Source organism: Phyllopteryx taeniolatus, chromosome 17, assembly GCF_024500385.1.
Source record: "Phyllopteryx taeniolatus isolate TA_2022b chromosome 17, UOR_Ptae_1.2, whole genome shotgun sequence".
NCBI lineage: Eukaryota > Metazoa > Chordata > Actinopteri > Syngnathiformes > Syngnathidae > Phyllopteryx > Phyllopteryx taeniolatus.
Window position 1 is genome coordinate 20645319 of NC_084518.1, and position 27060 is coordinate 20672378.

At 43.1% G+C, this 27060-nt stretch overlaps 3 protein-coding genes across 9 annotated transcripts in view; 1 reads left to right on the plus strand and 2 right to left on the minus strand.

Annotated features, from left to right (window-relative positions):
• Window positions 1–212: 212 nt before the first annotated feature.
• On the minus strand, window positions 213–10666 carry LOC133466762 (P2Y purinoceptor 3-like). Of its 2 annotated transcripts, XM_061750747.1 has the most exons (3): window positions 10472–10666; window positions 691–1984; window positions 213–358 (listed from the first exon to the last, which is right to left on the minus strand). In XM_061750747.1, exons 2-3 carry the CDS (start codon window positions 1086–1088, stop codon window positions 220–222), a joined length of 537 nt encoding a protein of 178 aa, XP_061606731.1. In that variant the 5' UTR covers window positions 1089–1984; window positions 10472–10666; the 3' UTR covers window positions 213–219. The 2 variants fall into 2 exon arrangements, with proteins under 2 accessions (XP_061606731.1, XP_061606730.1); XM_061750746.1 differs by lacking the exon at window positions 10472–10666 and having other exon boundaries at window positions 691–4859.
• LOC133466756 (reticulon-4 receptor-like 1) lies at window positions 4890–14641 on the plus strand. The gene is made up of 3 exons (XM_061750738.1): window positions 4890–5089; window positions 10524–10978; window positions 11961–14641. Exons 1-3 carry the CDS (start codon window positions 5077–5079, stop codon window positions 12822–12824), a joined length of 1332 nt encoding a protein of 443 aa, XP_061606722.1. The 5' UTR covers window positions 4890–5076; the 3' UTR covers window positions 12825–14641.
• A 2914-nt stretch (window positions 14642–17555) lies between these two features.
• The window catches only part of LOC133466750 (replication protein A 70 kDa DNA-binding subunit-like), a 16640-nt gene continuing 7135 nt past the window's right edge, over window positions 17556–27060 (minus strand). For 3 of the 6 annotated variants that reach the window (XM_061750726.1, XM_061750723.1, XM_061750725.1), the window contains 10 exons: window positions 26310–26412; window positions 26155–26223; window positions 25578–25770; window positions 25293–25429; window positions 24870–25018; window positions 23684–23813; window positions 19737–19913; window positions 19362–19469; window positions 19025–19111; window positions 17556–17986 (listed from right to left, as the gene is read on the minus strand). In XM_061750726.1, the coding sequence (XP_061606710.1) occupies window positions 17879–17986; window positions 19025–19111; window positions 19362–19469; window positions 19737–19913; window positions 23684–23813; window positions 24870–25018; window positions 25293–25429; window positions 25578–25770; window positions 26155–26223; window positions 26310–26412 (1261 nt within the window). In that variant the 3' untranslated portion in view covers window positions 17556–17878. Of the gene's footprint in view, window positions 17987–19024; window positions 19112–19361; window positions 19470–19736; window positions 19914–20471; window positions 20592–23660; window positions 23814–24869; window positions 25019–25292; window positions 25430–25577; window positions 25771–26154; window positions 26224–26309; window positions 26413–27060 lie in introns of those variants that run through there. The other 3 variants (XR_009785029.1, XR_009785031.1, XR_009785030.1) reach the window with 3 other exon arrangements.

Below are 27060 nucleotides of genomic sequence, written 5' to 3' on the forward strand. Positions count from 1 at the left end.
TGCGGCACGTTAGTGTGCGGTCATCGGGTGTGTGCCTCAGTCGTTTTACTAGTGCTTCTAGAACTTTCTTGTGCCCTTATAAGGCCTCCAGACCCACTAGCAAGCTTCTGGAACCCCCAAAGGAGCTTCGAGTACCTGTATATCCATCAGCCGGCTCCCCAATTTAACAGGCCCAAATTGCACACTAAGTCAATATTTGAGTAAATCGAGGAGAGATCATCATGATTTCCGTAGATATTCTTCCCACATTTCAAAAACATGTTTCCTGGGCAGCAGATTGGGAGAAGAAAGATATTCCCCATCCATGGCCCAATTTAGGGCAACTGGTGGTGTCTTTTGCCAGCTTCTGGCAAATTCTCTAATCCGGAAAATAAAATACATACATGTAAGATGTAGTTTGTTGTTGTTATCATTTGGTAATTTCACGTTTTTTGTTGGTCAGTTCACAACGTTAGCTAAGCGTATTGCCCTAGGATGGTACAAACCGAAAGACTTTAACAACAAATGCATTACATTTAAGAGTCTGTACTGAAGTTCAAGTAGTACTTCTACTTGTAATAACATAGTAATAACCCACTAATAGTCATAGTAAAAGGAGGGTGCTGACCTTTGCTGGCAGATCCAGGTAAAGGGGAAAAAAGATGTAACAACATAGTAATAACATATTAATAGTATCAAGAGGGAGCTGACCTGTGCAGGGAGATGCACGTGAGGAAGAAGATGGACGCGTAGATGTTGAAGTAGAAGAGGAAGCGGACCAGTCGGCACATGAAGTCCCCGAACATCCAGCGGTCTCTGAGCACGTAGCTGGCCACCAGGAAGGGCAGCGAGAGGCCGTACATGAGGTCCGTGGCGGCCAGGTTGACCATGTAGATGACGGACGCGTTCCGGGCCGCCCGCCGCCGGCCGCGGCATGAGCGCAGCAGCACCACCGAATTGAGCGCCAGGCTGAACACAAAGGTCAGCGAGTAGCACACGGGCAAGAACACGTACTTGTACGACTCGTCCACGCTGCAGGACGGCGGCGTCTGCGGAGTCCCGGCGGCGACAGCGGGGGTTGTCTCGTTGGAGGTGGGGCTCCATCCCATAATGCAGTGGTTCCCGACCGCTGTGTTGCGGCACGTTAGTGTGCGGTCATCGGGTGTGTGCCTCAGTCGTTTTACTAGTGCTTCTAGAACTTTCTTGTGCCCTTATAAGGCCTCCAGACCCACTAGCAAGCTTCTGGAACCCCCAAAGGAGCTTCGAGTACCTGTATATCCATCAGCCGGCTCCCCAATTTAACAGGCCCAAATTGCACACTAAGTCAATATTTGAGTAAATCGAGGAGAGATCATCATGATTTCCGTAGATATTCTTCCCACATTTCAAAAACATGTTTCCTGGGCAGCAGATTGGGAGAAGAAAGATATTCCCCATCCATGGCCCAATTTAGGGCAACTGGTGGTGTCTTTTGCCAGCTTCTGGCAAATTCTCTAATCCGGAAAATAAAATACATACATGTAAGATGTAGTTTGTTGTTGTTATCATTTGGTAATTTCACGTTTTTTGTTGGTCAGTTCACAACGTTAGCTAAGCGTATTGCCCTAGGATGGTACAAACCGAAAGACTTTAACAACAAATGCATTACATTTAAGAGTCTGTACTGAAGTTCAAGTAGTACTTCTAGTTTTACCAGTTTTATTATTAGTATTTTTTTTTTTTGTATTTTTATTTCTACTGACGACTTGCACACAAGGCGTGTTGTACGTTTGCCACCAATGGCGAACAAGCCACGATTTATGGATGCAGAAACGCTGGAGAAGATGCACGGACGGACGTGTTTGTCTCACCTGAACTTGTTGACTTGGCTCGCGGCTTCTTGGATCTGCAGCAGAGGCGTCCCGGATTGCTTTTGTCGTCGTCCTGCTCTTCGCGTTCGTGTATGCAGTGCGTCAGACTGGTGAATCGAACCAGTGTGTGTGTGTGCGCGAGGTGCGAGGGTGACCTTGAGCAGGAACCAGTAAATAATTGATGAATCGCCGTCAAGGCAGGAAACTCGATCGCGTATCAGCAGACGAGGAGAAACAAGAAGAGCGAGAACATCGACGATAATGAGACGTTAATATTGCCTTCATAACAAAAGTGCAATATACAACATGGCATGTGACAATGTCATCTTTACAAACATCTTTGTCATCTTTACGTTGACCATCATTGTCACACACACACACACACACACGACACACAAACATGGGACCCTCGCTATTTGCCATTCGGGACAGCAAATAGTAAAAATCAGCAGATAATTGACGGCCGTTACAATTGCATTGAGGAAAAAAAACTAATTTTTTTTTTCTAACCCCCCCCAAAAAAAATATTGAATAAGCGGGTGTAAACCGTTAATAAGCGTTTTCGGGGTTGATTTCCCCCGAAAAAAGAAAAAAACATTTATTATTTGAAAGAAATCAGCGAATCAGAGAAGGTGGATCCGTGAGTGCCGAACCGTGAGCATGAGGGGTTCACTCTATACTCAAACACACACACACACACACACACAATAGATGTAATATAATAATATCACGAAAAAGCTCTCTGTCATGCTTAATTTTAGAGGTAGCTAAAGTACTCACACTCTACTTAAGTAGAAGTACAGACTGGTAAAAGTAGGACTAGTAGTAGTACTGATTCAACTCCAGTACAAAAAGTAAAAGTCAAAAAGTACAGATTCTGAAAAAGTAAAACAAATATTTTTACCGTCGATTACATACTACGCCCATTTTTATAAATTAGCCCAATGAAAACCAATACTCAAGTAAAATAAAGATACCTGAAAAAACTTCTCAAGTACAGTAACAAAGTATTTGTACTTGTTTACTTTCTACCACTGATATTACTTTATTATAAACAACTAATGGACATGTTCTGTCACAGCAAGCTGACGTTTTCTTCACTCACGTTATTTGAGGTGTCACTGTCAATGTAGCGCTTGCGTTTTACACATTGCCCACGAGGGGGCAGTGTGCACTAACGAGTGTGCTGCGTGCGTGTCAACCATAAAACATTTCAAACTCATGTTACAACGTTAGCCCTAAAAAATGGATGACTGATTATTTTCTTTTAAAAAAAAATAAATAAATGCACCGGAAGCGGACGTGTACATACACACGCATCGGAGACTCTCCATAACTTCTATGAACAACCCAGGCTAAACTTAGCCACTCCCCAACATTCAAAGATCTTCAGATGGCAGTGACGATGTGTCACTTCGACATACTTCTTAGAACACCAATTACGATTTTCCTGTCTTTGGTGCCATCTTGTGGCATTTTAGAGCAGTTCAGAGCAAAAACAATATTTGTTTTTGTTTTTATATTTTACAATACAGTGCTGAAAAAAATCTGCACAACTTTTGCCGCAAGGTCAAAATGATCTCAAACTTTTTTTCTCCTTCCAAACTGGACCAAGTAGTGTGTGTGTGTGTTTGTGTGTGTGTGCGTGCGTAGATGAAAGCGAGTAGATTAGCGAGCCAATTAGCCGCAGCTTCTAAGATATCCACACTCAATTGGCTGATAACAAATCACGAGATGATTTAGAAAAGCGGAATGAAAAAAAAAAAAAAAAAAGAGGAAAGTGTTCAACTCTGTGAGAACCAAAGCGGTTGTGGTCATGCTAATTATGTTGAAATGCTCAAGTGGCACACAATCACACACACGCGCTCGTTTGTCGGTTCTGCAGCGTCCGGTCCGGGGAAGCGACGCAACAATCGAACCTTTTCGCCGGAAATGTTGGCCGAGCCCAGCCGTACGTTAATCAGTAGCTCTGAAGGTCGTCAAAGGTCGCCGAAAGGTTGCAGAGGTCGCTCGGCCCTCGCGGCCTGTCAATCATTCGCCCTGGTGACCTATCCTGAGGTCTGGTGAGCGGGAGTGCCCATTGGCTGCCCAATTTTGGTGTTTAAATATACGTTTCATTCTCTTTTGTTGGTTTATAATTCCCGTAACATTGATGCAAATTTCCATTAGCCTGTCTATGACATTTCACATTAAATGTTAGCACTAAGCTAGCAGACATTTGCCAATATATGGGTTGGTTGAACATTTTGGATTTAAATATACTTTAAATTCTCTTTACGAATAGTGTAACATTGATGCTAATTTCCGTTAGTTCATCGATTGCGTACGCATTAATTTCAAGTTCAAATAATTCTATTTTTAAAAATAGATGATAATATTATACTAAAAAAAAAAAAAATTATACTTCCACCATTTTACATCCCAATAAGCATCCATAATCAGCGTTTGCTTTGATACTACAGTTATATTACACACATAAAAATGCATTATAAATATGCATTTGCATGTATATTTGAAAAGGCCATTACCCAGCTGACACACACGTTTGTCTTACTTAATGCTTATTAATGCTCAAATTACGTTTCCACATTCATCTGGAAACATTTCTAAAACACAACAACACACTTTGTCTTCCATTGTTGCATGCTTGGTGCTTCGTGATATTTAAATGTTATTGTTATTATTTATCATTCGTACAAAAAAAAAAAAAGTTAACTGAGACGACATGGGAATAAGCACACAAACGCTCAAGTTATGAACATAATAATGTATGTACTATGTATAAAATAATCACCATGTGATTATTAAACAGCACAAGTTGCACTGAGCACTTTGGAGCGTTGCATAATTCAAAAGTGCAATATTGTTCACGTCATAACACAATAAAGGCAAGTACAAAGAAACGGCAGTGATTGCATTTTGACGGTGGGTGCTGCGGGATGGTGTACCTAATAACGTGGTCACCGATTTGACACAAACAACAGAGAAAGAGGGAGGGAGGGGGGGGAGAGACTCGGAGGGAGGGATGAGGGAGGAGTGGAGCAGATGCCGGCGTGCTGAGAGTCCGCACAAAACGACGAAGAAGCCCAGGAGGACGACGGCGACGGCGTGCTTCATCACGTAAAGTCCCGCCATTTGTCGGAAGACATTTCCCAAAAGTCACTCGGAACCGGCGGCGCCATCGCTTCACTTTGACCGACGCGGGGGAGGAGGAGCATGCTGCTCCCGCGCGGACCAAGATTCTAGAATGTTCACACGCCGTGAGTCCCACTGCAAGCATTCTCTGTGTGTGTGTGTGTGTGTGTGTTCCGTGTCCGCGCGCGCGATCACTTTAGCCCAGGTGTGGCAAACGTATGGCCCGCGGGCCAGAACCGGGCCGTAGGGGGGGGGGGGGGTCCAATCTGGCTCGTGGAGGACAGAGAACACATTCACTGTTACAGTATTTTCAATAAAAGTAACTGTCGTTGCTAATTTTGTCACCTGGAAGACGCAGAGACGACTTATAGCGGAACTAAAGCGGATTCATTCAATTGTCATCCGTCTCAGGGGGCCGCCATGTTGGGCGATATCGCCCTCTGCTGTCAACTGAGATTAACATCACTATTGCTGTAGCGCTTGCATTGCGAAGGTCACGTGACCAAACCCGGAAAACAGGTTAGCAGCCGGACTCCTCAAGTACACTGGCTAACTAACTCACTAACTAGAACAACATTTTAGCAAGTTGGAGTGGACTAACAGACTAAAAGTTCTTGGAACTTTCCAAAGTACCATTCACCTGGTAGGGTCTTCTTTGAGTTTAACTGCAGAAACTTTACCCCAGAACTAGGAACTTTTTGGAGGACCTTTGTGTTTGGACCAAGGGAATTATTGTCTAAATTAAGTTTTCGGGTCAAAAGAGGAGCCTGCTACTGGGGGTGGTACTTTTGAGAGGTCTAGGAACCTTTGAACCATTGACTATACTCCATTGGAGTACTTTAGTGTTAGTACCAAAACTAAAAGCTCCTGGAACTTGAGGTAGAACTAGAACCTTTTGGGGGTGCATTGTCTGTTTGGACTGCAGGAACTAATATCTAAATTAGTTTTGAGGGTTATTTACAGGAGTCAAAAGAAGGCCCTGCTCGTGGAGGTAGTACTTTCTCAAGAGGTCCAGGAACTTTTCTAATTGGATCTGTGGCGGTGAACCTTTTCCAAAGACTTAAAAGTTCCTGGAACCTCAAGTAGAACTGAGAACTTTTAGAGATAGTTATGTGGTTGGACTGCGGAAGCGATGGTCAAATTAAGACACTGCTGGTTGGGCTAGTACTTTTGAAAAGTCCTCATACCTTTGAACACATGGGAACCTTTTACCAGAAACTAAAAGTGGAACTTTAGGTGGAACCACTGGAAAAAAACAACAACAACAAAAAAAACATTGTGACCATCATAAAAAGCCTCTATTTCCGGTTCTATGGCGATCATCACATCACTCAAACTCAACAGGAAGTGATATCACATTTAAAGCACCAGTTTTTCTGTGACCAGTAGTTCACTTCCTTTTACACTTAACTTTATGACAACTAGGCAACTGACTTAAAGCTTCAAGATGGCCACAGTTCGACCCTGGAACGGACCATTTCTGTTCTCCCATGGGGAAAAAATAGCTCAGAGCAGATTGTGTTGGAATTTTTATGCATAGATTACACTTTTTTGAGGTGGCAACACACACACACACACACACACACACACACACACACACACACACTTGAGGAGGCGCTGAAGTCCTCATTTATCTTGTAAAGCACAGTGACTTGTGGAGGTGCACCAGCCAGCTAAAAATAGATGCTGACGCATCACAGAAAGCGCAACAAATTAGATGATGATGATGATATTGTGTGTGCGTGCGCGCGCGTACGCATATTATTATTAATCAGTTTATTATGTATGTATTTTTGTGCTCAGGCCAAGGCCGTGTCTAACATGAAGCCATCTTGTGGCATCTCGGTGCCAAGGAACTATGTTGAAGTGAAATGAGGCGCTTGAATTTCGTCAGGCCGCTGTGTTGTCTCATAGACCAAGAGTGCAATTCCAACCTTTACAGAGCGGGCATCAATTGCAGATTTTTGTTTGTTCGCAGCAGCGAATAGCAACTGAAAAATGCACTGAGCAGTCTGTGGTTGGCGGCCTGGAAACGCGCCGACATTAATCTCCTTAAGCCGTTGCCGCGTCACGCAAAGTCCACGGCGGCTTGCCGTTGGCTTTCGCTTTAGCTCAGCGCACTCATGAGTGCATCATCATCATCATGATCCCCCTCCTCATCATCATCATCGTCGTCGTCGTCGTCGTCGTCAACATCAACTTCAATTAGCGCGTGAAGAAAGACGCTTAGCTGGCACTTTCTGTCCGCCCTACAATCGCTACGCTTGTATTTTTAGCTGTCGTGTGTGACCTTCACATGAACCAAATAAACACGTTTTATACACGCACACACACACAATTACTGTAACGTCAACAATCCGCCGGTTCAGTTCAGCAAGTGCCAAAGCATAGGCTGCATTTAAAAAAATAACCAAATAAAGTCATTAACCAACTAACTAAATCAATAAACCAACCAACCACCTAACTAATTAACTGACCAACAAATCAAATAACCAACCACTTAACCGACTGACAAATTAACTGACTGACATACTTACCAATGAGCTACAAACTAATCCTAGCCAACCAAATTCATAACCAACTAATTTACATGCTGTAGATCTCCATGTGTACATTAGACGCTTGTCCTGAGTATGCATCTCGTGGCTGTGGCCCCGCCCCTTTCGGGCTCCCAGGTAGGCCAGCTGCTAATTAGCGACTTTAACGAGCTCCTCAATGGCTCCCTCGAGACCCTCCGTCCCACTTTCACACATCAATATGCAAACACTAAAGTGTTTAAACGCCTCATTCGGGGGCGGGGGGCGTGGTGGACCCTTTCGGCCAATCAGAAGCCTGAAAAAAATTCATTCGCGGAAAAGACAAAACAACAACGGTTGGGCTCACGTTGACAACCCACAAAATCATTATTGTTTGCAAACTATTTGAAAAAAACATATCCCGCTTGTCAACATGATTTTCTTCACAGCAGCTTGATTGACAGAGTCAGAAACATTGATTGACAGTTTTGTAAAATTTGATTGACAGCTTCGTAAACAGCAAGTGGATTGAAAACACGCACACACACGGTCATGCTGTAACGCATTCACTTTGTTTGATTCAATAAAAGGAGACTCGCCTCATTTGCATATTCAAAGGAGCAGGAGAAATAAGAACGTATGACTTTCAAATGAAGAGCTGGAGGGCAAAATCAATACAGTGGAGCAAGTTACGAAGGCTGCGTTGCCATGGTGACTGTGGTTTTGGCAGCAAGTGTGTGCAACTCTATGTAAAACCGTTGCGCATGTGACAGTGAATGCAGCACAACATTTGTTTACATAAGCTGGGACACAAGCCGATGTGATGCGTTCGAAGTTCAACAAGCACAGAAAAAAAGGAAATAGGACTTTTTCAAGTCGCTTTTTCCAGTGAGGACACTGCGCTTTAACGGACACTTTAACGAGCTCGCGTGTTCAAAATTTAACGGCCGGTCAAAATGTCACTCGCACAGTTCCTCTTTGGTACTTTCAGCCCAGTTTGGGACTTGGTGAAGCAGCATGTGGCTCCTTTAAACAATTGTATGGTTGTCAATACGAGGTGGGTCGTTTAGTATCCGAATACGAAAACGTGCCGTCTGCGGTCATGCTAAACAAAAGCCTCATGCGGCTCGTTAGCGTGCTAGCTTTGCAACACGCCGGACAGGTGGGTAGGGGACGAGGCATTCGGACGTCCCCGGCGACGGTGGGACTCCACGCACCCGTCCTCATCACAGGGTGAAGGCAGAAAGTTTATCTGTTTGTAATGGGGCAGTGAATCCATCACAAAATGCGCTTGCAGTGCGACAGTGAAGACATCGCAAAATTTGTTTGCAGTGTGGCAATGAACGCATCACAAAATTAGTTTGGAGTATGACAGTGAACGCATCGGCAAATTTGTTTGTTTTGCTCCATCCTACAAATGTGCTGCAATCACTGTCCCATTCTATTCTGCACTGGTTCCAGTAAATGTGGATTTTATTTCACCCCATCAGATTTCAGCTTCGACCGTATGTGTTGCCATGTCAATCTAATCTGTCCTCCGTTTCTTTAACCAATCAAATTAATTCAAATTCTAGCCGGCCCGAGCTCGAATCAGCATTTTTCCGTCAAAGCAAAACGCGTCTGTAGCGATCGACACACATGAATGCATGAAATAATCAGCCTCTTTGGTGAGTAGGATGTGTTTTATTGACATTTTGCACAAACTAGGCTGAGGGTCTCCCTTTGTGAGGTCACGAGGCCAACCGCGGCAGAGCAGATTGAATTAGCTCAGCTGTCAATCAAGAAGCAGCCGTTCTGCACCCACACGCAGCAAGTAGCCAATTATTTAGTCTCTGTAAATCATACAAAATACAATTTATAAAAAAAAAATAATAATAATGTGCACGTGATAAATGTTCAGCAGCTCGTGTATGGGAAAATCCTGATCTCATGAATGCAGCAGTTGTTTCCAGTGCACTGCAAACTGCTGCTGCATTCACTGTCACACTGAAATTATACACTGCGCTGCGTTCACCGCCACATTGAAAACACACGCTGTGCCACGTTCACTGTCACACTGAAAACATTGCCGTGCTGCATTCACAGTCACCCTGAAACCAGACTGTGCTACGTTCGCTGTCCCAATCGTGTGGGGGCCCCCCCGTCTGCAAGGCTTGTGTTATATTTAGCCGGGACGCAAAGTGCGAGGAGTGAGGAAGACGGAGGAAAGAAGAACTTAGTGTGCCGGCCATCTATTATTGAGTCCTGGGAGCATTTTGAGCGTTGCTCTCAGAGTCTCATGTGTTGTTAGCCAGAAAAAGAAAAAAAAACCCAAATGATAATGCCAGGCTCCTGCGTGCAACTTTGAAATATGCATCTGTAGTGTTTACATGCACAGCACTTGTTTTGTGGTTTGTGGGCGCGCTATCATGTAGGGGTTTCCAAATGTGTGTTTTCTTTTTTTTTGTTTTTTTTTTTTAATCGAGTCGACTTCAAAGCTGCACACGAGGAGCTGCAGGCTTTTGGCATATGGATGCTAATTGAACCAGGACACACACACGTGTGGCACACACAGATGTACATTAGTAATGCTGCCTGACTCCACTCTCCTACTTGGATTGGAACAAACAAACACACCCACACAACATGAAGGACACGCACAAATGAACACCACAACTGACAGGACACACACGCGCACATGTGAAAACATTACACAACATGACACGCACTCATTCACACATACGCACAGAAACATGCACAATCGCATGCTGACGCGTTCATGAATAAACATGACATATACAAACAACACGTACGACACACACATAAGACAAAAACAAGACGAAACACAAGCGCAGATAGAAACACGTTATCGATACGTTCAAATACACAAAAATGCAAATTGGGGGGCGGGGTACCATGGCCCTGGGCATCTTTCCCCCCCCCCCCATCTCTCTTAATCACTCACTCACTACTCCCGGATCACGTCAACAGGCTTTTTAGTTGACATTTTACCGTCTCGGTTCATTATCAGCTGCGCGACTCACGCATCCGTGTCCCCGTTCAGGTTGCGGCGGTGCGGAGCTGCTGCTGGTTCTGTGCGGCCTGGACGCGTCGCTGCCGTGCCCGCGCCACTGCATCTGCTACACGTCGCCCAGCACCGTGTCGTGCCAGGCGCACGACTTCCAGGCCGTGCCCGAGGGCATCCCGGCCGACAGCCGGCGCATCTTCCTGCAGAACAACAAGATCGGCCGGCTCCTGCGCGGACACTTCCCGCCGGCCGCCGCCATGCTGTGGCTGTACTCCAACAACATCTCGTACATTCAGCCGTCCGCCTTCCACGGCTTCCGGCTGCTGGAAGAGCTGGACCTGGGCGACAACCGCGACTTGAAGGCGGTCGCCGCTGAGACCTTCCGGGGTCTGGACCGACTGCGCGCCTTGCACCTGTACCGCTGCGGTCTGCTCAGCCTGCCGCCGGGAGTCTTTGCCGACCTCCACGACCTCCAGTATCTCTACCTGCAGGTACGCAAAAGTGCTCGCACTGACGACTCTGTACGTGTGTATCTTCAAATCATCTCTTCACCATTGAAATCGATGGAAATGCTGTTAATCTGTCCCAGGCCTCCCCAAAAACACTAAAAATCTTTTTTTTTTTTCTTCTTTCTTTCCCGTTTTGGAGGGCCGATGCCCATACCGTTTTTGTACAGTAAAGTTGTCCAAAATTTCAATAACGCAAATGTTATTCTTTCACTTATCTTTGTTTCAAACAAACACAAAAATGCAGGGAGTTGTCAGGGTAAACAGCATCTCTTAACTAACAAAAATTTATTCCCTGAGGTTTAACACAGTTCCAATAATGATGAGTAGATTGTAAAGAATAAAAACAGTTTCAACATATCAGTTGACATTTACTGTCAAACTGAACACAAAAAGACACACAGTGTGGATTGAAAATAAGCACATCATTTATAAATCTGATAGCTTAATGCTAATGCACAATGCCAGAGACAGGCTAACTAACCTTGTACTGATGTTGCTGTAGTTATAAACCTTTAAACAGATATTTGATCACAAACACTTTTAACAGATAACATAATACGCAGTCAAATGTTTTTATCCGCTGCGAAAAGACGACAGAAATAAAGAGGAATAATCAATCTGTGTCCTGGATTAGGAGGATTATGTGTAATAAATCCCATCATAGATCAGAATGTTTTTGCGGCATAAAGCAATCCCTCGCCATTTGCGTGTGAAAGGGACTGAGCCTCCCGCGAAATAAAGTTTTTTTTTTAAATAAATACAGACACCACTTCAAAAAGGGGTTAGAAATGCCTACATTAATGATTTCAAACAACATTACCTGGAAAATCAACTGACAAAAGATAACAGATCATTTGATATAGAAAAAAGTGCACCTGAAGTGAGCTTCGTTGCCAGAAAGAGAAATGAGGAGCATGAATAAAGAACGGTCAAGATTTCCCCCTAACGCCGTGCTCTCTCCTAGGACAACCAGTTGGAGTTCCTGGAGGACGACCTGTTCATTGACCTGCTGAACCTCAGCCATCTGTTCCTGCACGGCAACCGCCTGTGGAGCCTCCACCAGAACACCTTCCGGGGCCTGGGCGCCTTGGACCGCCTGCTCCTGCACCAGAACCGCATCCAGTGGGTGGACCGGCAGGCTTTTCATGACCTGGGGCGCCTCACCACGCTCTACTTGTTCAACAACTCCCTGACGGAGATGTCGGCGGGGAGCCTGGCTCTCCTGCCTTCCCTCGAGTACCTCCGCCTCAACGACAACCCTTGGGACTGCGACTGTGAGGCGCTGCCTCTTTGGGACTGGCTGAGGAACTTCCGAGGATCCACTTCTTCATTGGTGTGCGTTTCGCCTCCAGAGATGGAGGGGAAAGACTTGAAGATGCTGAGGAAGGAGGAGCTACCCACTTGTCTGAAGGGAGAGGGCGGGCCAGGCGGTGTCACCGGTGGCGATTCATTGAACCACCTGAATCGTCACCGGAGCCGTAACAACCAACACCAGCGACCGTACCTGCCCCATGGTGATCAGCACAACCTACCGCCACCCTCAACCTTGCCACGGCCACCCAAGGGGGGCCGCGGGAACTGCACCCGGCGGGGTCGCAAGGCCAAAGTGGGGCCCAACGAGGTGCGGCTGCTTGGCAAGGGGAAGGAGAAAGACTTCAGGGATAAACATGACGGGATGACCACTGCCAGGAGGAAGAACAAGTGTTTGCCAAGAACTTCAGTGGGCCCCCCCAGTGGGGTCCAGAGGGCCACTAGTGCGGCGGCAGCACCCTTTGCTGGGGGCTTTTTCTGTTTAGCGCTGCTAGCATCACTGCTAACTCTGCACTGACCCAAGACTTGGTCACTTTGGACCTTGGAAAAGGGACTCACAAGTCCATTGTCAAGAGTACAAAGGCCCAGAACGTGTACTGTGTACAGTCCAAAATTTGTGCAGAAATGTCTCAGTCAGGGAAAATAACATACTCCTTTGATGTCTGTGTAGATTCTCAAGTCATTCAGGTCATGATAATCCACAAAGGTTGAATGGAGGCTGCTGGACTTGTTCTTGTTTGTTGAAGTCATTTCACCTTTGTTCCAAAATGCTTCAGTTCTTAATTTTAGGTGTGGCGTCTCGCTGTTAACGGCTATGGTGGGTGTATCCCATTAGGGCGATCATTTGCATCTTGCGTCTGTCCTGACATCTTCCCCCCTCCCCCCAAGACAGTTGGTCATGACGGTCGTTCCCCAGCCATGACTGGCAATGACAACAACGCCAGAGACATACTAAATAGTGAGACTCCACATCTAAGATTTAGAACTCAAGAAGCCTTTTGGATTAAACAAAAACAAGAGTCCAGTTGCCTCCATTCAACTTTTGCGGATTACAATTTTGAGGTGTACATAGGAAAGATGGTACACAGTGGGAGTGCCTAACAAGGACCTCGCCATCCTCAAACTTGGAGACTTACCGTCAAACTTCTCAAGAAGGCTTTCCTAAATGCTAGATCTCGGACGGTGCCCCATCAATGGACTGCTTGGCCATGTTTATGGTCTTGGGAACATGGTTCTTGGTTATAGCCCATGGTCTTGGCCAGAGTCAGTGTCTTGACTGTAGATCATGGTTATGGTCCATGGTCTTGGATCTGGGTGTTAGGCTGTTTTTTTTCCCTTTGACTGTGACCACAATCATGCCAACACAAGCACAAAGATTTTTTGTGTGTGTGTCATCATAAATGTTAAGAAGACCACTGGAGATAAACTGGAGACCAGGAGTGTGGATGCTTGTGTAATGTCACCTGATGATGTCACCTTGGTGGTGTGTGATGATGTCACTTGTATCTTCTGTCCTGTGAAGAGGAGTTTGTAATAGTTGAAATCCTGTTCTTGTTTCTCCTCCAACCTCAACTCTTCCAGTCCTTCATTTTTTACCTCCATTCTCTCCTTATCTCCATCTTCACCTCCTTTTGTGTCAATTCTCCCCCTCATCTCCTCTGCCCCCAACTCTTTCATTCTCCTCCATCGTCTCCCACAGCAAATTTCTAAACCTCTCTTCCACCTTTTTCTCATCTCCTCCACTCATTTCTTTCTCTATCCTCAGCTCCCCACAACATATCTCCTCCAAGCTGTCTTTTCCATTTTCACCTCTTCCTTTGTCCTCTGCTTTCAAAGCCAATCTTCTCCAGCTTCACCTCCTCCAACTCTCGTTTTCCACTCAACTCCTCCACCGTTCCCTCTCTTTTCCATATCATCCTGCAGTCTCCTCCCCCTTTATCTCCCATCTTCTCCAGTTCGACCACATTGTCACCATCTTCACTGTCTCACATCCCTCTCATCCACCACCTCCATCCTTACCTTTCCCTTTATTACCTCCCATCTCCTCCACTTGCTATTTTCTTCAGTTTCACTTCATGTTACTGTCTTTTTCTCCACCCTTTCCATGTCCTCCACCATTATATCCTAGCTCCTCCACCCTTGCCTCCTCCACCTTCATCTCCTATCTTCTCCAGTTTCACCACCTGCTGACACCATCTTCTCCTCCGCGTGTTTTCCTTCTCCTCAACCATCCATGTTCCATTATCACCCCCACCAGTTGTCTCCATCACCACCTCCTCCCTTCCACAACACAAATACACAGTTTCTAAATAAAAAACAGGTGTCCTCAAACAACTGCGTCCTCCTGTTAGTGTGCGTGTGTTGTGTGTATAAAACAGTCCTGCTAATAAATGAGCTGAGGCACATTGATAAGCCAAAGAGAGAAAACAATAATAGGCAAAAAAAAAGAAGAGAAAGAAGTATTTTGGCCTCTCTGGTGTCCTACTTTCGCTGTCATATCAAATATGCAGCAAGCGCACGCCCGCACGCACACACACTCACGTGGTGTTGTCAGGACGTATTAGTGGTGAGGGGGGTGTCAGGTCAAAGAGTGTCAGCATTAGCAATGTTAGTGTTCTGCAGTCACTTTCTTTGTAGAGTATGAGGAGGCCGGCAGTCCAGTGGGAGGAAGAAGAGAAAAGTAGGAGGGCAAGGCAGTGAAGGGGAAAATGAAGAGGTGGTGGTGGTGAAGAAGAGAAGGGCGTGGAGGAAGATGTAGAAGTGGTGGTGGTGAAAGAGGACAAGTTGGAGAAAGCGTGGAGGAAGATGTAGAAGTGGTGGTGATGATGAAAGAGGACAAGTTGGAGAAAGGGGTGGAGGATGAATAGGTGGAGAAAGAAGAGGGGTGGCGGGAGATGGATGGGTGGAACAGGAGAGGGCGGAGGACTAAGAAGAGAAGGGAGCGAAGGAGGAAGGACAATGAAGAGGTGGTGTGGGAGCTGAGTAGGATGGTGCTAGTAAAATGGAGAGAAAAAAAAAAACAAAACAAAAAAGGGGCTACAACGAGTATCAAGAGTTCAATTTCAGGCGCATAACTGCTGTGCCTTGGCGGACGTTTTTGGTCGGGTATTCCTATCGGGCTCGATGGCACTAGACTAAAACATTCAACAAGATTCCCTCACCAGATGAATACTTTTCATAATTTTTATTATCACTCAGTGCGTGCGTGAGAGACTGAGAAACTGGAGCAGTCCTCAGGAGGCGGCGGCGGCCATGTTCTCGTTAAGGCTTTCAATTAAAGCCTGCCGACTTCTCGCTTGTCCATCAAAGGAAGGAGAGGAAGACGCGACGGGCTAATGAATGGCATCTACTGTATGTAGCGGCGTTAGCACGCTTCAAGGAGTGGATATTTCAACACAAACAGTGCAGCAACATATGTAGATGAACAATGGCACTACAGTCACAGATATTCTTCATCCTCAGCGAACAATGACAACTACTACAGTGGCTTACAGAGGAGTAATGTGTGTCCATCTGGATGTGTATCTGTGTATTACACTGCCCCCAGGTGGCCAAGGGGCCCACACCAGAGGAAGAAGCGCAATGTCCACTGAATTGAAGCAAAAATATTTGAAAACTGCTTTTTTACTAGGGCCCCGCCCCATTACTCGGCAGATTAGCCATTTTCAAATCGGCAATTAAAAACAAAAATTAACAAGACAAAGACGACATTCATACCCCCCCCAAAAAAATTCTTTATTTTTATTTTTTTTTAAAACAAAACAAAAAAAAATAGTTCTGTTTTAAAGTTCAACAAATACTCAAGGATGAAGTATTGTAAAACAGTCAAATGTTCTGCCTATAATTCATCTCTTTATCACTAAGCGTTTTGGGGACAAAAATGAAGTTATTTTATTCATTATATATATTTTTAAATTAATCAGTCAATGAATCAGTTATTGTAATTTTATTCAGCCAAACATTGGAATCTGGCTAAAACAATATAAAAAAAAATGTAATCTATTTTGGTCGGCCTGTAGTCATTACTACGTTTTTATGACATGCATATTAGTGATATTTTTTATTTTAAAAATGCATCACCCAAACCTTGCATTGAGTTTTTAGGGGAGGCCGGAACGGATTAAAAGCATTTCCATTCATTTCAATGGAGAAAAAGATTTCCTCGTCTTCCCCTTAAGTCCTCCACGTTCCATTTCTTCTCGGCACTCCATCTTTTGAGTGACTGTAGTCCCCATGGCAACCGCACCTCCTCCCCCCACCTCTCAACACGCATCAATCATTTTCCCATTCCGTGATTGCGCCTCCTCCCTGTTACCATCACGCCTCATCCTCGCCCACCTGTCAATCAAACCTCCTGACTTTTGCATTGTCAATCATATCCCCAATATTGTTGAATTTTTTTTTTTCTTTTAAATGTCCACTACTTCTGCAGACTTCTTTGAAGAGCTCAGCTGCTCTTACAATGTCCAAAACACACAAACGCACACACTGGTGTTATGCAACACCGCTAAGCTAAATAAAGACACATTAAGTAACTCTTGGCTTCAGCGACGTGATTTTAAAAAAGAAGACACTGGAATGAATCCACTCCTGTTCCACAACTTTTTCATCTAAATAACAGAGGAATTGTCCATCAGCTGCTTCCCTCTTTTACACTTGTGTCAAGCTACATTCAAGGACACTTGGCATTTCCAAACTCCGTTTCCGAAAAAAAGCATTCCCAATAATTGGGAGTGCATTCCAACAAAGTGTGAAGTTGAACTCTAACTGCACACTGAGGAGAAATAAGAAATATATGAATGTGAAAAGTGTCGAACTTCAACTAGGAAAAGTGCAGCCAAGAAAACTTGAGAACATCAAGGAAATTTACGTTAGAATTTCTACTCAGAAAAAAAAGTCCATTCCAGGAAAACTGGAAGTTTTCCAACTACAAAAACTACATTTCAGACAGATGAAAAAATTCCAAACTCAAGGGCATTCCAGGAAACTCATCAAATTACATTCAAACACCTCAAATTGCATTCCCAGTAACCGAGAAGTTTCCACCTACAACTAGGAAAAGTGCATTCCGGGAAACTGGGAAGTTAGGAATCTCTGGCCTCCAAGTACGAAAAAGTACACAAGTACAAGTACACGGTAGGCGGTCTGGGTGGTCCAGTCCATGGTGCCAAATTGAATGCAACACATTTAGATGCGTTTCCTGTTGCACACGTCCATCATGTGTCACCCATTACAAAACGACCAAACGTGAAGAAGACAAACTCGTTTAATCACTTTTTTCCACCCCGTCGTTTGTCTTAACGAAGGCGGGGTTTTTTGTTTTTTTTTTTCCCACGCGGGCTGCGAATCAAGAGTGAATAAAAATGTAAAACAGCCCACGCATGCACAACAAACACACAATGAGTCACACACACAAAGAGCTTTTGCATCAGAAGATTACGAAACTAATTCCACTTGCAAATGTCATCCAAATAAGATTAAAAAATAAAAAAAACATGATTTGTATTTAGCGTCATTTCCTTCTTGTCAAGTGTATGGACCACCGAGACTCAGGTGCGCCTCAGGTGAGGCTCAGTTACCGCAGGCCAACGCGCGGATGCTGTTCAGCAGCCTCCTGCTGTGCTGCCGGTGGTCCACCGGGAGGACTTCCATCACAGTCACCTTCACGCGACACTCATCCTGAACAACAACAACAAATGACAACTGAAGCAGCTTCCTGTGTCCAAGAGTTCTTTTTTTTTTTTTTCCTTTTCCTATGCATTTGTATTTATTATTACAAAAAAAAACCCTGCTTTGACAATTACAAATTATTCTTTTTTTTTTTTCGCAAATATGTATGTTATTTTACAATTCAAAAATGTTACAATTAAAATGTTTCAATATACGGTATAAAAAAGTATAATACTTAAAAAAAAAAAAATTAAAATGTTTTGGGGGGTAATTTTACAAGACCAATTTCATACAAAGGTGATTTAAAAATGAATACATAGAATTATATTTAAAAAAAATGCATGTAGTTAAATGTGTAATTTCACATTTAAAAAATGTTTTTTGAACAAAAAATTTCAACTTACAAGAAAACATTTGTACTTTTGCAATTTATTACTTTTGTAAATCAAGAAAAATGCCTTGTTGTACAAGAAAACAATACTTTTTGAAAGTTTACTAGGTAAAAGTTGTTAAAGAAAATATTTTTTAACCGTTTAATTTTTTAAAAAGAATGCTTGACAAGAACTTTTTCTAATTTTCAGATTTTAATCGTTTTTTGTAAATTTTACAAAATCCTAATTTTACTAGAATTTTTAGTTTTTTAAATATTTCTTAACTTTACAAGACTCACAAGAAATGTGTAATTTCATTATTTGTTTTATTTTACAAAAAAAATGATTTTGTTTTCCCATTTTACAACCAAAAATATGACCAAAACTGATCATTTTACTAGAAAAAATTCCTCCTGTGTCTGAGATTCATCAACAAGGAGATATTGCACAGAGCAGACGCATGGAATACAGAATACAAGGTCGGCAGCGACACAGCACTCCCGTGGTCGTTACGCTCGAGCTGCCATGTAAATCATGAGGCTAGTGAGGCTAAATGCTTTTTCGTGACTTATGTTGAGGCCCACACCATAACGAGCGCCATCACCGTGACAACACTAATTGAAATATCCCAAACAATGACAGATTATTGATTGACTGTGTGTGTGTGTGCGCTCACGTTGTATGTCTCCAGCTTGACTCTACTCCTGAAGATGTGCTTGCTGAAGTGGACTTTTTGGAAAACCTCATTGAACGCGTCCTCATCCTGACACACAAAGCACACAATGCAAATGCTAACACAGTGGAACGACTAAGGATTTTTTGTAGTCGACTATAATGCGATGTCGGGTCGATTAAATGATTTTTTTTTTCAGCAGTACAGCGGTCTCCAACCTGTTGGGTGTCACGGACCGGTTTCACGAAAATACATTTGGACAGATCGGCATAGTAAACATGCAGAGTAGTAAAGTTGACTAATTGGTTTGACCCCTCGTGTGTGTGTGTGTGTGTCTTACTGTGTCCTTCAGACGTCCGAGTCGGTCAGCACCGAGACCTAGCAAGGTCTCCGCCGTATCCTGGAAGCACGTGGCCCACACGTTGTCCCCGAAGTCGGCCAAGTTCACCTGAACGCATCACATGACGACGATGTTTTGAGAAAATAAATTTTTATTTTTCCCCCCTCAAGAGGAAGAATGTATTTTCACAGATGGTTATCAGGAAAGCAGATCCCAGAAGCCAAACTTATTATGAATGTCAAATATTTTACTTTTTCTAAGTGAAGGTGAAAAGAAAAATTGATTAAAATCGGAATTCAGATTTTTGTCAAAACAATTTGCAGATGTCATTTTCAGACAATATCCTAGTACAAAATGATGTGAACGCGTACTCACAGAGAGCATGAAACGGTACTTAAAGTCGGGGTAGTCCTTGCCACATTTGTCGCAGTGGTAGCGTCCGTCGTCCTGCTCCTGAACCTTCTTGTTGCAGGACTCGCTGGGGCACGCCCGGTAAAGGCAGTTCTCCTTGCGGGCGAACACCACCGTCGCCACGCAGCTGAAGTAGTCCGCCTGCACGCAAACACACACATCGCTATTTTCAGAATAGTACTACACAGTAAGTAATTTCCACTTTAAATGACAGACAAAGGCATCACATGCATTGCAACAATTGATTTTGAAATTATTATTATTATTATTTGTTTTTATAAATATGAAATGAATGCTTAAAAAGATTAATACAAAATTTGACAGTCTAGTAACTCAATTTTTACTGAAATTATCATATTGTAACACATTATGCTAAATGTAGTAGTAGCTATAATTTAAATTTGAAAAGGAAATAATCATTTGAAATGTTACCAAAATAAACTAAATATGGTAGTAACAATGATTTACATTTGAAACGGTAATACTAACGTTGACTGACATTTTATCAGTTTAGCACATTACGGTATATTCGGGAGTAATGCCAATTCAAATTCAAAGTGGTAACATTACCAGTGTGAAATTTTAGCACGGTTTACGGTAAATACGATCATTAAAATCTGAAACGGTAATCTAACCCTTTGAAACATGACGCTGAATGGGGTAGAGACAATAATTCGAACATGAAGCGATAATACTAACCATTTGAAATGTTTATCAAAGTTTATCTGTCCACCGTTTCATCTCTTTTGAGGTCAAATCAGCATACTTCTAGCACTCTTTTTCTGTGTTCTTTGGTGTTGTCGTCGGGCCAACAAGCAGCTGGGCATGACACAACAAACAGTAAAATCCAATCAAAAAAAAACCCCAAAAACAACAACACTGGATCAAAACTTGGCTACATCGTAGGAAAAAACGTTGCCAAGATGCTCGGCCAGCTGCTAGCTGCTAACACAATCAAAAGTCACACACTACGCTAGCTTGCATCTGCGAGGCTCATCTGTTCGACTTCCCTGGCGCGTAAACTCTGGCACAAAGTGTGCCCGGTGCAACAGAACGCCCTAAAAATTCAATTTGCGACGGACCCTCCGATCAGCAGCCAGTGAGTCAATAAATGTTAATCGGGCCATGCGATACCGGTCGCCTCATCCCGCGACACGCAGCCATTGTGAATATTTAAGCGTATGAAGTGCTGCCTCCACGAGTGAAGATGCTTTTCTGGCAACTCCTATAAAATAGTTACAAGCAACAGATCTAGTAATATATATATATATATTTTTTAAAAACTCTACTAGCAACTTTTTTTAAAGCAACTAGGAACAAATCTAGCAACTATTGTTCACAACAGTACCTAGCAACATATCTAGTGACAATTTTTTTATTTATATTTTTTTACGTGAATAGCAACTTCTTTCCATCTTTCCAAAAAAAGTGACTAGCAACAAACCTAGAGACAATTGTTTTTTTTATTTATTTATTTATTTTTTTTAAAAGAGACTACCAACAAATCTAGCGACTATAGCTAAGAAAAGCTATTAGCAACAAATATGGCAAGCATTCTTCAAAAAAAGCAACATGCAGCAAATTTATACTTTTGTTGTCTCGCTCAAGTTTTTCAAACTCTGGGCTCTGCTTCCAAAAATATAAAGGCTCTTGCTTGCCATTCAACCCCTATAGAGCCAAACCCCGGTTGTCATGGCAACAAGCCAATTTCACCATGTCAAAAAAAAACCCCACTAAGAATCAGTCTAATTCTTGAGCCTTGGGTATTTGGACCAAAGCATCCCACAGACGCGTGATCATGACACCTCGGGGGGATACAAATGCATAATGTCGCCTTTAATGAGAACAGCTGATGAACTGTTTCCCTGTGGGACGTGTGAATACAAACACACATGTAGTACACGTGGACGTTGAAATATCCACTGCTTGCACTACTTCTGCCAGAAGTCAGGGGAAAACGCGGCGTGTAAAGATCATGTCAACACGCGACAGGACAACAAGTAATAAATCAGTGGTGGCATCACAAATCGTGACAAGAGCAACAGCGACCAGGCTCGTCGCAGTCATATAAAATACCACGCTCGAAGAGGAACAGGCTCCAGTCATATTCTGAGCATACGAAGGAGATGCTCCAAACTAATATTTCCACCCCGCTGCCAAGGCTCCCTCTGCCAAAAGCCTCCTTGGAAATTAGGAGACGTTCTCCTGATGGCGACAAATCTAGTGACGACTTAAAAAAAAAAAAGTGACCAGCAACAAATATAGTGAGATTAAAAATAAATAAATAAATAAATAAAAAAGAGACTAGCAACAAATGTAGCGACTATATATATATATATATATATATATATATATATATATATATATATTTAAAGGGACTAGCAACAAATCAAGTGGCGTTTATTTAAAAAAATAATTAAAAATTTAAAAAATAAAAAATTTAAAAAAATCTAGTTACTTTTTTTAAGTGACTAGCACCAAATCGAGACTTTTGTTTAAAACTAGCAATAAATCCAGTGGCAAATGTTTTATTAGCAACCAGCACCACATCTAGCAACTTTTGTTAAAAATACAACTAGCAATAAATCGAGTGACAAATTTTTTTTAAAAGCGATTTGCACCAAATTTCGCTACTTTTGCTTCAAATCTATGACACTTCCCCACCCTCAGTGACCAGTGACTCACTGTCCTAAACATGTCAGCCCCCATCTAACCAGAAGCCTTGTTGTTAATTAGACATCCATCAAGCACCCAAGCACATTTCTCAGAGCAGCAGATCTCTGGAGGCCTTCGTGCATGCCGGTGGCTGCAGGGTGGACTGGTGAGGGGGGCGGGCGGGGTGGGAGGTGGTGGGGGTAGAAATAAAAAAAAAAAATTTAATAATAAATAAATATAACAAGACAGCATGCTTAGCAGCTCAGATGCCAACATGCTTTGGAGCACTTTGAAGATAAAGACAAAGGTGACCTCGACCTCGTTCTGCCCATCTCGAAGCAGACGCTACCACAGGAATCAGACGGAACAGTTCGGAGATTGCGCCAAAAAGAGATAGATATAAAATGTTTGAAATTATTTGTTACACTATTTTTTAAACTTTGAATGCCAACTCTCACGTAAAAAAAATCTTAGCCCTCCAAGTACCATCGTCATGACGAACATTAACATTCAGTAGCATAGGAGGAGGCCTCAGTGTTCATCAAAAACAAGGTCAAGTTTTTACTGGACCCCCGCATAGTCATGGTTCGACCTTTTGTGCATTCACCCATTTGCATTATTATTACATTTTTTGGAACCTACCCCCATTTTTCAGGGAACCCGCCACATATTGGTGGAATATTTTTGCCCCGCTTTTTCATGTGTTTATCAGGGGAAAAAAACTAAAAATATTATAATGATAGTCAATTATTTGCAGATTTTTTTCTATTCACGGTCTGTATTATACTAAAAAGTTAAATACAACTGAAATATACTTTGTTCATGCAATAGGTTGTCCCCCCCCCCCTTTATTGCATTAGTAGTTTAATATCCCATTGAATTCTTACCTCATTAATTTTGCTCATTACAAAAAAAAAGTGATTGACATTACTAAACTTAAACATCCACAGAACACTAAAAAAAGAATCAAAATGAACAAATTTGCCCGTGATAAAAGATAATTTTACAAAATACTCAAAGTCTTGACATTTATGACATTATGAATCTGATCGTCCATGGAAGAATTGTTTACTTTTTTAAAATAAGATTCCACCTATTGATCCTCAAAGGAGAAATTCAGGTGTTAGAGCAAAAATACAAACTAACAAAAAAATAAGAATGAAAAAGAAACTCCCTGACATGTGAAAAACTGACAAAGAACACCACGGAGGAGGTAATAATTAGCAGCCTTACACCCGTGTGCGCGTGCGTTTCACCTTCTCGCCATGTCCCAGTTGTTCCGTCTTGACGTCGCTCAGAGACTTCCAGTTGGTCCTGAATTCGCCGCTTGTGAACTGGCTCTCAGTCAAGGACTGACTGCATAGGCCGTGGCCTACCTGGTTGTACCTGTTGACAAACAGTGCACGTGCTCACAGTTTTATTTATGCTCATAATGTACAAAACTTTAAGAATGCGTCCAGAAATTGACCCATGAACCCATGAGTCTATCATCTCGAGAAGTCAGCACAGATGTCTTTTTTTTCTTCCAATGAACACACAAGAACCGAGGGCTGGCTCGCTGTATGAGACGGATCTGCCCCTAAAACAAGCCAATGTCACCATGGAAAGAAATGTGATGTAAAATTTGTCTTGATTTGTTGATCCTTGGGGGTACTTTGACCAAAGCACACCCCAAACATTAAGACACTTGGAAAGTCTTACCAAAGTATGAAATCTGACGAGCTGCTAAGCTACGCTAGCACGTCCAAAAAAAAAAAAAAAAACACACGGAGGGCGAGTACATGTGGGCAGAGCAAACAAAAGCATTCCTATTCCCTCACATGGAGCCTTAATGACGAGATGAGTCACCGCTTCACATCCGCGCACCACACGCCGACTAATAAGCTCTGCGTTGAAGCGTCCCATCTGTTCACACACGCGCACACAAACGTGCGCTTCTGAGCGTGCAAATATGGCCGCTCTCCGGCGTCCCGACGGGCCGCGTCGAGACGCCGGAGAGAACAGCACGCAGATGTGTCTGCATATCAGCAGACTTCTTGGGAACAGTCAAATTTCACACTAACATTTGAAAGGAACAAGAACTGATTTGTGCTTTAACGTGGAGCAGGTGGTTAGGACATCTGAGGTTCAAGGTTCGAACCTGGGCTCTGGTCTTCCCGTGTGGCGTTTGCATGTTTGGGATTCCCACCGGGTTCTGTGGGATGGTCATGAATTTCACTATTAATCGCGGGATTGGGCAGGAGAGGGTGTGAAAGCCACCGAGAGGGGAAACCATCTACTCCCGCTTCGCTTTCAAGATATTAATTAAAAAAAAAAAAAAAAAAAAAACAGCAAGGCTTGGGATTGGGAGGCTTTACGAAAAAGTAGTCATATATGTGTATATTTTAAGTTTTTATTCAAAATTCAATAGGGTTACATCAAGTGTATGAGATTGGCACTCACCAGGCTCTCAGCTCAAAGGCCTCGGGGATGTCGGGGTTGACCATCACCGTGGAGCTGAAGAACGCAGCCAGCGAGCGGCCGCCGAAGGTCGACAGGCGAGCCCCTTTGACGGCCACCACCGGGTGACAGGAGGCGTTAAACATCTGAGCCTGGAGACGCAACACCACGTCAACCATTTTGAGGGTGGCCATTTTAGGGTCAACAAATAAGAACTAACTCCACAAGGTCAGAACTTGAAAAACATCTGCAAAATTCAGTCCCCATTGCCAATTGTACTTAGCAACATGAAAAGAGACAGGACATTGGCTATTTCAGTTTGAGGTGGCAATTTTAGTCCTTTTGGTCCTTCATGGAGGTAAAATCAGATGACTCACCATAAAACAGGAAAATCTTTATATTTAAAAAAAACAAAAAAAACATTACCTGGTCTCCCCACAATGTGAGCGTCACCATCTTCCCGCTAGAGTCGGACAGCACGAGCGCCCTCTTGGTGAGCTGCTTGCCGGCCTTGGTGGTGATCAGGGACACGTCCTCGGCCTCCTCGCACACACCAATCACGTCTGCGGAATCAAAACGGGAAGCATCGTTTCGTCAAAACAAAAAACGTTGCAACGGGCGAAAAAGTTTGGATGTTTGGATGGATACATCATTCATCCTGTGAGAGAAATTAAATTGCCAGTGCAGTCATATTTTCATTGCATTCCTCACCAATGATGGCTTCGAGGTCTTTGCCCTCCAGCTGCGAGATGGGCACAAAGTCGCAGTGCACGGTGGGCACGCCCTGGCTGTCCTCGCACGGCACGATGCACGAGTTGGCGCCCAGCGTGATCTCGTAGTCGTTCTTCAGCGACGTGTACTGCTTGTTGGCCACCTTCAGCGAGCCTTTGGAGATCAGATAGACCTGCGATGTCAAAATATCGTCATTGAGGAGAATTCTATGTTTCGCCTTCTTCTTTGACTTCATTTGCGACACTCAAAAACATACACAGAAAAAATAAGCTGAAATTCCACAACCAAAAATGGACCATTTTGTTGCTGTTATGTATTATTACTTAATAATGTGCTATGAACTCTGGAAAAAAAAAAAAAAAAGAAAAAAAAAAAAGATATATATATATATATATATATATATATATATATATATATATTATTATTATTATTTTTTAAATCCGGTCAAATTAACGCAATTTATTTAATCAAATCAATGAATCACCCAGGCTTATCTACATGTCATGCTTGTCATTCAGAAAAGTGAAAAAAATAAAATAAAATAAAAAGCGCTCACCTTGTTTTGCTCCACTAGGGAGAAAAACTTGTCCACTTCACTGTTGAAGGCCGTGATCCTGATTTCTCCCTGCGCACATTGAACGCCACGCGGCATTCAAGTAGACGTGTGACATGTAACGTGATGCGCACGCATGCGTGTTCGCCGTGACTCACACTCTCGTCCAGGACCTCAAAGCTGAAGACCTTCCCCTCCCCTCTCGAGTTGCTCCAATTGCGGATATCAGACTTGTTGGTCACTCGGGCTCTGACGGTCCAACTGGAACACAAACATAATTGTTCAAAAGAGCCAATGTATATTAGGGTTGATGTTTTTTTTCCCCATTATTATTGTGTAAACGTATGTAAATCATCCAGACAATATCCAACAGATTTGCACACACATCTCAAACATTTCCTATTGGCATAACGGCCATGTGTCCGGATATTTTGGTGCATATGGTGTATGCAATACATCCCCATCTGCTCCTGTGTGGTGACAGCATTGATGTTATGCATCTGACATTTTTGGCCTAAGCTGGCATTGCTATAATTATTACACGACATGTCTGCTTAATTATGATTAAAGTTGAACCCCTCACAAGGCCCTTGAAGGAAAACTGAAAATTAGTAAAATGGCCGCCTGAAACCAAATTGGCCGATTTTCTGTGCCTTTTTCGGCCATGGCTTCTTGATACTTTTTTTGTGTGCTTATAGACATGCCTACCAAATTTCATGTTGCTAAATGAAACTGGCAGTGAGGACCTAATTTTCCAGACATTTGCTCAATACTTTGTGGAGTTTAGTTGTTGACCCTAAAATGACCACTTCTAAGCAAAACAGCTGACGTCCAGTGTCTTGTCGGCTGTGGCTTCTTGAGACTTTTTTGCGGGTCTACTCATGCCTACCAAATTTCATGTTACTAAGT

Coding starts and splice junctions, on each gene's coding strand:
- LOC133466762 (XM_061750747.1), bottom strand. CDS start 1,088: ATGGGATGGAGCCCCACCTCCAACGAGACAACCCCCGCTGTCGCCGCC. Junction 359..690: donor ACGTGCATCTCCCTGCACAG/GTCAGCTCCCTC, acceptor TTTCCGGATTAG/AGAATTTGCCAGAAGCTGGC.
- LOC133466756 (XM_061750738.1), top strand. Junction 10,979..11,960: donor TCCAGTATCTCTACCTGCAG/GTACGCAAAAGT, acceptor GCTCTCTCCTAG/GACAACCAGTTGGAGTTCCT.